Below are 9,135 nucleotides of genomic sequence, written 5' to 3'. Positions count from 1 at the left end.
GCACTGGTGGGTGGCAAGTGAGGCAACCATTTTAGTGTGCGCACAAACTGCGCAGCTTTCCTGGATTTCAGCGCACATGTGGGTTTTCCGCCATCTTGAATTTTCTAAGCCCACAGCCCCAAATGTTGTGGCATGATAGCTTAAACGTGGGTCAGGACACCCAACAGTACCCTGGTGCGCCCTCACTAAACTCACTCTGAGTCATTGATTCCTCTCAATATGACCCCCTTCTCAGTCTTACAACCTCATCCTTGTCTCGCTTTCTTTTTCTTTGTTTTGAAACCTTTACTGAAGAAATTAGGTTGAGATGGTATGTCCATAGGTGGACACAGAATATTATTTGTATTGTGTGACCAACATCTGACTTCAAAAGCTTATTGATCTGCCATCTCAGCGTAACATTTTCAGTTAATCCTATAAACTGTATCAAAACATGGCTTTTGTTTGATTTTTAAACTGGACTAGCCCGGCATCAAGGCTTTTTCCTCCATTTTTTTCTACTCCACCACCGGTTGCCCCGGTTTTCCAAGTCAGCATTCTGAAGCAGCCATCGGGTGAGTTAATGTGTCCTGCTGGCTACCAAAATATCACATTCTCTAATTTCTTGTTCTTCTTCCTCACCACCACCCCCTGTTCCTTCTCTATCTAGCCTTACACCTCTGAGTGCTATGAAGGGGCCTCATTCTTCTGGGGGTTCCATTATACCAGCAACCAGCAATACATTCCTGCTTCCTTGTTCCATAGCTCCCACTCGCCCCTTAACACCCTCTACTCTTACAACCCATTGCGTTAAGGTTGTCTCAGAAAATGTAAGGGATATAAAAGCAACCGGCCTCATATATTGGAGAGGCGAGAGATGCACACCCTTAACGAGATTCCCACCATAGACAAAGATGCAACCAGCAGAGAGTTCCCTGCCAATGAGCACAGAGCCCCGCCCCCAACTTGATAGCCTACACACATGAGTGTATTGCAACGGTGTCAGTCATAATAAAGGCAATGAAGCAGGTTTAAATTATTATTTAGTAACCCTAGTCGTGTGCTACTAAATGGGAGCATCTGTTTTATGCCCTTGCAGCCTAGTGGTGCATTAGCTGCATCATGCCATGCGCAAATGAGCAACAGAATGATAAGTCCACCCCTACCAACAGGATCAATGATTACATTGGGAAACAATAAGCTATTATTACATGCTTAGAAGCAGGTGAAATTGGGCAGGAGTTGCTATATGTCAAACGACCCAGAGCTGGGGGGGGGGGCTCTAGCTTCCCATTCATCGCCGCCACACAATGGAACTCCCTCCCACCTCAGAGGGGAGACATCCCATTCACTTTTCTGCAAAGCTATCAAAGCTCTGCCATTTGCCTGATCCTGCCAGCCTTTAGCTGTTGTACAGAACTTACCATGTAAGCACCGTGTGTCACTGCCTTTATTGTTCATAATGTTTTTACATGTACTTATATGCTCATGCCTTGTAACTAAGTGGCCTTCTTGAAACAGCGCCTCAATGCCCTTAGGCTGTTTGCACGCTTTATACATTCAAATAAATAATAAATAAATATGAAAATAACTATACATTTTATAGTAGGTCTGTCCACACATGTTATTCACAATTTTGCCAAAAAAGTAGGTTTTATCCTGTGTGGCCAATCGGTATAAGGTGCATACATTTCTAGAGCACTTCTGCAGTAAATAAGGCTCTTTCCCTTATGAATTTTAAGTTGTGCTTGTCAATTTTACCACCATAGCGAAAGCAAGATCTGACGCCTGTGCCCTTTTTCCTTCATGCATCGTTGCTGTTTACCTTTAGAGACTAACGCCAAGGCTCATGAAGTCTTAACCAACTGGAAATTACCAGGCAGAAAACTCCTCACTCCATTACAGTTTCCATCATTACTGGGGACCTGCGTTTCAGACGCTGTAATAAGAAACTGGAAGCTGTTTTCACGACTCATTTGCGAAGACTGATACAGGAGCTCTGGCTTGGACTAACCATGCCCGGAAGTGCTGGAGCAGCGCCTGACATCCACAGGGTGTGCAGGATGACGCGAGTGCTGATGGGAGTTGTGCCTGTGTGGAAATCACACATTAGCCGTGCGGCAAGACGAAGAGTGACTGATGAGGGAAATGACTATACTGAGAGACGCAATGCAACAACAATTAGGGTTGACCTTTTTCAATTGCTCTGCAGTGAAATTCAGCTGGAGGCATACAAAATATGAACAGTGTTGCACCAGAGAAGCCTGAAGCAGAAATGAAGGAAGGAAACGCCACACATCTTTTCTTGACGTTGTTTATTGTGTTCCTTAAACTCAGTCCAACATGATTGGGGTTCAGGACACAATTCATATTTCTCCCTTAAAGTGTAAATGTGACATTAAAGTCAGATAAGATTGCAGTCAAAGGCATAAGAGAGATAACATTAGAAGCGATGAAAATGTGCAGGTTGTCTTTCTCATATACTAAGCCCTGCCCCATGGATATGTAGCGAACAGCTGATCATGTATCTTCGATCACAGATCGGCTTTCTTATTTATTTGCTATTTTCTTTTTTACCAAACACAGGGCTCATGCAAAACAGTTTGCAGCTTTAAAACAGTTTAGCGTTTGATGGTGGGGAGTCTGTAAAAATGGTCTGTATGAGATATGTGGGTATTTTGCAGTTGCCTTTTTGCTTTGTGCAGACCTGTAGGGCTTTGGTCATCCGGTCGATCGCAGCTGTTCCTCTAATGGATGCCATACAGCACCCTGCATAATAAGTAATTTAGCACATGAAAGATGTAGGGGCAGGTTTACACAAAGCATTCTGATGGGGCATTCTGTGCAGCCTGCTGTTGCAAAATGCATGCACATCCTGGACGAGCCCCCAAGAGGAAGATCATAATAGTGAATGAAGCCTAAGGGAAGAGCATCATAAACGTTTTACTCTGCTCCATAGGTAAGACTGTGGCCCTCATTACGACCCTGGTGTTGGACCATGGTGCTAATAGCACCATGGTCCATGCCGGTAACTTACCGACTCCGCCATGGCGGAATGGGGAATTACCGCCCCATTCGAAGGTGGGCGGGGCGGTAATTCCCCATGCCACCATGGCCCTTCCCCATTCCCATTTTTGCCCCATAGGGCTCAATGGGAATGGGGAAGGCGCTAAGTACGGTGCCGCAAATTGCGGCACCGTACTTAGCACCAAGGTCCCTTTGCGGGTTGGTTTTTATCGCCTGCAAAAAGCAGGCGTTAAAGTCTCCAACCCACAAAGGGACCTCGTAATCAGGCGTTAAGGGTTTAACGGCGCCACCCCCTTTTATGGCACCATTAACCCCTTAACGCCGGGGTTGTAATGAGGGCCGTATGTTTGTTGTGGTGGATAATTTGGGTTCAGTAAATAAATCTTATAAATGGTTGGTGAATTACTTTTTTGTCAATTAACCTATCTTTGTAGCAAAGAGTGCACTGGGAATGCATTTATCGGATTGCCATGGGACAAAGCATAATGTCATATTTAAAACCAGCTACTAAAACATAACCGAAATATTAACAATAACGTTTTGGGGAAAATAGGGGGTTATTGGTATGACTTGATTCTCTGAAATAAAGATACATGTTCTAAGGTCCCAAATCAAAGCAAAGCAGGAAACATGTATGTGTTGCCAATTTGCAAATGGTGATTTTTCTAACCAATTTAGTACATGGTGTCTTTTCAGCAATCAGCTAGCAAATGATGCCTCATGGTATTCAAAATGAAAGGACAAGCAAGGGCATTGCACCCCATATTCTGCCAAGCAACAAGGGCAGTGGCAAGAATAACAATGGCATTCTCATTCATAACTAGGAAATGCATTACTATAACATGGCTGATTTACATCAGTACAGAATTGACTTTGCATTTACATACAAACCATCAAGAAGAACAGATTTAAAATGACAGTTCCTGTCAACACAGACCTATCTGAAGAAAGCAAACCGATTGGGTGTAACAGTGAGAAGTTCAGTGTTAGGTTTGTTAAGCATTTCTGACGAAAAGTAGCTTCTTTAGTTTTTTTCCTTATTTTATTTGAAGCCGAGGCCTTAGGAGTTCAGCCAGTTTTATGGAGGCCCACCACCAGTCTTTTCCACACCCACATGTAAAAATGGTCACAAAACACGGTCGCTGATGTACTGTTTCTCATCATGGGCCTGCCCGTGTAACCCTACAAGCATACACAGATCATAAGTAAAAGAGGCACTTGAAGAGTAACCCCGTGAGGAGCGATACAATTGAGCAACACAAAATAGCCCCCCGTCTTTTAGTGCAAGAAATGTCAGCAGTGCTGACAGCATGTGAGAAAAAAAAGAGAACATTGAAAGAAAGTTAAGAGAGTGGAAAAAGAGCTGTACCAGAGACTGTTTTGGTGCCATTTTGTAACAGTGTATCTGCAAAGTAGCAACTTTGCAGGGAGAAATTGATTTCTGCCCTAGAGGTTTGCTATGACATAGCATTGATTTTCTTATCTTAATCTGGCGTAGTATACAAGCAGCATTCCCTAGTGCTGTCTACACATACCTGACACACTCATAGGACACTATTATGCCCTTTATCAACAGTTGTCATCCTAGAACAGGGATCTGCAACCTTTGGCTTTCCAGATGTTTTGGACTACAACTTCCATGCTCTCTCGCCATTAAATATGCTGGCTAGGGCTGATATGAGTAATACTCAAAAACATCTGGAGACACAAAGCTTGGAGACACAGGACCTAGAATCAAGTTATGAGAGGGACCTGAAGGTAAGCAGAAATTTGCGCAGACCATCACTTTCCAACTTCTGATGTGTCAAGCAAATGTTCAAGGTATGCCATGAAGTATTTACTTGGCGTTGTCGAAATTAGAAAGCAGGCATTGCTCAGCAAAAATGGGCCCACCTTCACTTGTTCTTCCATCAGGAAATTGGAGGGCAAGGCACCTGCCAAACAATCAAGGTCCACTGCACATTGTGTGATGCATTTGGTTTACTCCATTGCAATTGATCGGGTTGTGTTCTTGAAGGACCATTAGAAAGAAGTTGCTTTCATAAGAACTCAATTGCACTGCTGAGACGAAATACGATGAGTCTACAGTCACAGTGTTTGTGGAGAGCCTGGACGAGAGACCCGTCTCTTATCCAACTCTATACACGGTTTTCAACACAGGGGAATGTACAGGCCTTCAGAGAGAGTTGTGTATTGTAACCTTAACAAAACTTCTGGTGCCTGCTTTGTAGAAAGCCTTACGGAATTCAACATCTGATCATGCACCCAGGCAGCTGGGCATTTTGATGAAGAGATTGATGCCAACTGGAGAATAGTCCCTTTCAGGCAAACATGTTTTCTTAAAACACCCATTGACAATGCCCCATATTGGCAGGAGCTCACCTACTGAGTCACAGAACTGTTTATTACACTGGTGACTTTCTGTTATCACACACTTCTCTAGAACTATCGCACACTTAGCTGGGTCAGTGCTTAGAAGCCGAGTGTCCAGCCAAAGCTCCAATTCTGTCCTCCAGTGATAATCGATACAGGAAAAACCCGCAGATACTTGGATCGTTGAGATCTTGTTCTCGCTCACGACATTCCCGAGTCACTATAATGCATTCAGTGTCGTACTTTTTCACAAATATCATGGAGACCGAGGGTGTTCATCCATCAGCCAATAGGCACACTCCTTGCAACCTATATGATAGTCACTACACAGGCTCGTATAATGCACTTGAAGGCTGGGGGATGAACAGTACTTTTCAGTGCTGATGATGGCTCCATTGTTGGCTTCCTCCGGCCACAGCTGCCAGCTGTCAAGTTTGCGGTGTCATCATAAGGTTATCCCCTGCTGCAATGGATAATGGACGTCAGCAGTAGCAGCAGAGTGAGCAAACGGCACTCGCTATCAACCAGAGTTGTACATTTCTCCAATTCAAAGATTTTCGGTAGGGATAGTGTCATGTGGAAGGCTTTCACAGGCCTTCGGGTGCTGAAATGCTGCCTCCCTCCCTCCCTCCAGTGGCCGCTCCCGCACCCAAGCAATCCAATTTCTGGTAAAGAACAGTGACATAGTGATAAGACAGTTAAGGCTCTCATGAATCGTAGTGGGGCTCTCTGGCACTGCACAGTAGCTCTCCGGCGTGCCAGTGGTGCTATGAGTGAGGGCCACGTTCACCACCATCACAGCAGGGTTTGCTGACATCCAACATGACTCGATGACCTGCTCATAGAGTGTTCAGGAAGTAAGCACCTCAGAGTGCCTGCATGTCCCATGCTTGTCTGTGCTACTGTGACCAAGTATGCAGCAGGGACTGAGACAGCAGATGAAGGGGTGCAGGCAAGCATTTGATAAGATGGTTCAACCTGCCAACACAAGCTCTTGTTTTCCACAGAAAGACACCAATAACACAATCAGCGCGGAACAAACATTCAGTGCACCAATCAGGGTACATTTCTAAGCACACCCTTTTAAAAGGTGGGTTTAGGGGCATCTGCTTCCTGGCATAAGCTAATGCTCGGAGAATCCATTCTCCGCAACCGTTTGCGGCGCAGTAAATGGTGGACCGGTTTGTTAAAACGTGCCGCAGACACGTTTGCCCACCCAAGCACGGTTTATTTCCAGCAAGCTGCTGCGCACCAATGGTCCTGCCTGGCACACTTTGAAAATCTTACTTCTGCACCAGAATACATGCTGATAGCAGCCTTTTCTAAATGTAGAGCTTGGCTCAAAGTAAGCCCCACACACAGCTCGTTAGTCAGGAGGTTTAGCACCGTCAAACAGAAAATGATCAAGGAGAACTGTGATTGGTTAACAGGGTTTTTAAATAAGAGGATACTTTGTTTGTACAGTCTCCTGGTTTCTGATTGGTGAAGCCCCATCCGGGGAAGAGTTAAATGTCTGTGGATTGCCTAACAGAATCATTCTAGTAGGCTGTTCCATTCATGGATAGCTAGGTAAGTATAGGTAAGTAGGTAAGTGAGTAGACAAAGATAGCGTCTGAGATCACATATATGAACAGAAAACACACTGGTATTCTTGTAATCACCTATGCGCAGGCTTTCCAACACCCCAAAACATTGTTCTGCCGAGCCATTCTTCTCCAAGAAGCCAGCATAGCAATAACCAGTCCCGAACTCTCCACGCCGAGGTGGGTGGCATACGCCCCTATTTGCAGGCAGGCGATTATTTTGTGTTTTTTCCCACAGAGCCAAGCTGTGAAAATGAAGCCTGCGGTACAACACACCGGCGTGAGCAACTAAGCATCGCCTCTGCGTTGTGGGGTGGTCGGCAAATGTACAAAATGAACATTACAACACAGATCGTTTCACAGTCACTTCCGGGCGTTTCACATGATGGCGCAGCTTTTGGCCCGGTCTTTTCGCATCTCTGTTTCATTCAACAAGTCCGTCCGTCCGGGCATCTGAGACACGCGCTTAAGTCCCCTCTTTGAGTTGCTGCGCTTTAGGTTTTTGTGTACCCGGTTCACGGAAGCCAGCGTCGTCACGTGGAACACGTCGCGCACGCTGTTCTCAGACACTTTGGAGGAGCACTCCACGTAGGCCACTGCTCCCATCTGCCGAGCCAAGGTGCTGCCCTGTACATGCAAGAGAGGAAAGGGGTAAAAGAGAAAAGCACACATTTTAGAAATGGGTTTTGCAAACTGGCAATTACTTAGCCTACTATGAGCTCTGGACATTTACACACATACTTTTTTATCCAGGGCTTAGGTAAAGGGTCCACGCGGGTGGACGGTGTAAACCCACTTTTTTTTGAGCGGGCATACACCGTCCCCCTGTTTAAGAATTTAATAAAATAATAATGAATAGCAACCGGATGCAGTGTATCAAACCCTGGATAGGAATCGAACCCTGGCCTTGAAACCATGGCAATTGTTGGAAGTAAAGCTGCAAAAGGACTTAGATTGACATCGTTTAATAAGGACGTGTTTTGTTACAGATTGTCAGATTTCAAAGGTGCCTGCGTTTTACACTTAAGCAGAAATGCAATATAAACATCTTTCCCCCAGGCAAATGCTTTTTTGTAGTGTATGTTTTTTTTGTTATCCTAAAAGACAAGCCTGAATGAAATGTGCATATTTCATTTTGATGTCCCGTGATGCCACTTCCCAATGCTCGCCACAGTCCCCCCACTTTTGTTTAGGACCTGAACCCTGCTTTTATCTCAATAAAGTTAACCTACAGATTGCATACATTCCAACATTTTGGAGTGCCTGGGAGGGGGTTGTTGTCAAAGAAAGTGAGAGCTGAATTTTCCCATTGGAATGCATTGGGGTTAGAATTATTTTAGGGGGGCAGGGAGTAAAAAATAGCAACCATTCGTAAAGAGAAAGTGTGAATCGCCCACCTTAATCATGAGGGTTTTGCATATATGAGATTGGCATGGATCATGTTGGCAACAATGGAACAGGTGTAGAGCCCTGGCATTACTGGTAGCTAAACTTCCCAAACTTTGCTGGGATTTCATAGGAGTGGGGCCGGTATGTATATCTCCATTGTTCATAATTGATTAGTCCAGTGATGCACAACTCTCACCTTCAAGCCTATTTTTAGGATAACTATTGAATCCATTGGATCCAAATGAATAGTAGGCAGTGTACAAACTCCTGAGTTTTACAATTGGAAATGTCAAACTCTGGAAATCCTGGTCGTCATGCCTTCGAGATGAGATGACAGACGAGATGGGAGGTGATTTGCAGGAACATTCCCCAGATGACAATACACATTGAAGAGAGGGCTTGTCAGGTGCAGCTGTTGAACAGGGTTCTTTGGACCCCTGAACAAATGTGTATCAAGGTCTGATCCTGTCAGACGCCTGCTGGGGATGTGGCCGGTCAGTTGGGACTCTGGAACATATGCCATGGGATTGCTATAGAATCAGGTCGCCCTGGAGCGGAGTGACCCAGGTCATGAACACTGTCCTTAGTGTGGATGGACAGAGAATAGGATTCTGGCACTTTGATTTTGGATGAGGACTCAAATTTGGAGGCGCTGTCATATCATCAGGTGACTTGATTATCAAGGCTTCAAGGGTTGCCAAGAAGATCCCCTTACAGAATTGGAAGTCTGCGGTCTTCCCAACAAGGGATATGTGGCTGCAGGAAATGTGCACTATTTGCAGTT

General features: G+C 45.0%; 1 protein-coding gene across 1 annotated transcript in view; it reads right to left on the bottom strand.

The window, feature by feature from the left end:
* Positions 1–2,279: 2,279 nt before the first annotated feature.
* RND2 (Rho family GTPase 2) overlaps positions 2,280–9,135 on the bottom strand; it is a 229,614-nt gene continuing 222,758 nt past the window's right edge. Inside the window, exon 5 of the mRNA XM_069634198.1 lies at positions 2,280–7,589. Coding sequence (XP_069490299.1) covers positions 7,341–7,589 — 249 coding nt within the window. The 3' untranslated portion in view covers positions 2,280–7,340. The remainder of the gene's footprint in view (positions 7,590–9,135) is intronic.

The sequence above is a fragment of the Ambystoma mexicanum genome, chromosome 13 (assembly GCF_040938575.1).
Source record: "Ambystoma mexicanum isolate Mex_15411 chromosome 13, UKY_AmexF1_1, whole genome shotgun sequence".
In the NCBI taxonomy this organism is placed as follows: Eukaryota; Metazoa; Chordata; class Amphibia; order Caudata; family Ambystomatidae; genus Ambystoma; species Ambystoma mexicanum.
This window is presented reverse-complemented; position numbering and strand designations above follow the sequence as displayed.